This window comes from Octopus bimaculoides, chromosome 11 (assembly GCF_001194135.2).
Source record: "Octopus bimaculoides isolate UCB-OBI-ISO-001 chromosome 11, ASM119413v2, whole genome shotgun sequence".
NCBI lineage: Eukaryota > Metazoa > Mollusca > Cephalopoda > Octopoda > Octopodidae > Octopus > Octopus bimaculoides.
This window is the reverse complement of record NC_068991.1, coordinates 7,582,820-7,584,447: the sequence shown is the minus strand read 5'-3', so window position 1 is coordinate 7,584,447 and position 1,628 is coordinate 7,582,820. Positions and strand designations below refer to the sequence as shown.

Below are 1,628 nucleotides of genomic sequence, written 5' to 3'. Positions count from 1 at the left end.
GCGGGTGACACGTAAAAGCACCCACTACACTCTCTGAGTGGTTGGCGTTAGGAAGGGCATCCAGCTGTAGAAACTCTGCCAAATTAGATTGGAGCCTGGTGTTGCCATCCGGTTTCACCAGTCCTCAGTCAAATCGTCCAACCCATGCTAGCATGGAAAGCGGACGTTAAACGATGATGATGATGATGATGATATATATATACGATGGGCTTCTTTCAGTTTCCGTCTACCACATCCACTCACAAGGCTTTGGTCAGCCCGAGGCTATAGTAGAAGACACTTGTCCAAGGTGCCACACAGTGGGACTGAACCCGGAACCATGTGGTTTGTAAGCAAGCTACTTACCACACAGCCATTCCTGAATACATAAACTTTAAATTTAACAGAATAATCTGAATGCTGAAGAATTAAAGACCATAGAAATGAAATAAACTTGATTAAATGGATTTTTATTGCGAATTTATGACAGATAAGAACAATGATGAAATATGAATGATTTAGGATTTTGTGGCCAATTTTTGTACTTTGCAGTTAATATGGTACGAGAGATGAATGAGCATGGCTGTTTGGGCGTGTTAATTTTGAGAAGATATTTAGAACTGTATTCTCTTACTTTCAAAGTCTATGTCATAATAAAGACAGCTAACAAACTCATTTGATACTCCCTAAATTTCCTCATTTTCCTTTTTGTTCTATAATTTTCTCTCTAATTTATTTTTTTGTGTTATTTTTTTTTTTGCTAGTAAACTGTGTGGACCGACATGCTAAATCAAATCCAAAAAAGATTGCTCTTATTTGGGAAAAAGACGAACCAGGCCAACAAGAACAGATTACCTATCAGTAAGTTTAAACAATCAATATTTTCAGCTGTGTAAAGAAGTACCAAGACATAAACCAACTTTTGGAAAAAAAAAACTGTTGACTAATGTCTAACATGGACATTGTTTTGAATTTTTATTCCAGAGAGCTGTACCATATGGTTAACCAGATGGGTAACATGCTTCTTCAACACAATGTTACTAAAGGAGATCGAGTTGCTATCTATATGCCTCAGTGTCCAGTAGCTGTGGCAGCCATGTTGGCTTGTGCACGAATTGGTGCTGTCCACTGTGTGGTCTTTGCAGGATTCAGTGATAAAGCATTAGCAGGGAGGATTCAAGATGGTCAGTCAGATTTATTTTTAATCACTGAAAAATATTCATTTCACATTTTGTTTTCAATTCATGTATCAAAGAAAATTCATATAAAACCAAAGTTCTATGTCCTTGAATGAACATTGAAATACTCATAAAGTTTGTTTATTTTTTACCTCTCACTTGTTTCATGTGGCCATGCTGGGGCACCACCTTGAAGAATTTTTTTAGTTGAATGAACCAACCCCAGTACTTAAATCTTAAACCCTGGTACTTATTCCATCAGTCTCTTTTGCGAAACCGATAAGTTACAGGGACATAAACAAACCAACATTGGTTATCAGGCAATGGCAGGGGACAAACACAGACAGACGAAATAGCACTAAACATTTTGCCCCACATGCTAATGATTCAGCCAGCTTGTTGCCTTATAAAGTCTGTTAATATTGGTTTCAAATTTTGGCACAAGGCCAGCAATTTTGGGGAAGCGGGGGG

General features: G+C 37.8%; 1 protein-coding gene across 1 annotated transcript in view; it reads left to right on the top strand.

Moving 5' to 3' along the window:
- Positions 1 to 1,628, top strand: part of LOC106874874 (acetyl-coenzyme A synthetase 2-like, mitochondrial) — an 18,841-nt gene that overhangs the window by 3,961 nt on the left and 13,252 nt on the right. The window contains exons 2-3 of the mRNA XM_014922772.2: positions 744 to 840; positions 964 to 1,163. Of these exons, the coding sequence (XP_014778258.1) occupies positions 744 to 840; positions 964 to 1,163 (297 nt within the window). The remainder of the gene's footprint in view (positions 1 to 743; positions 841 to 963; positions 1,164 to 1,628) is intronic.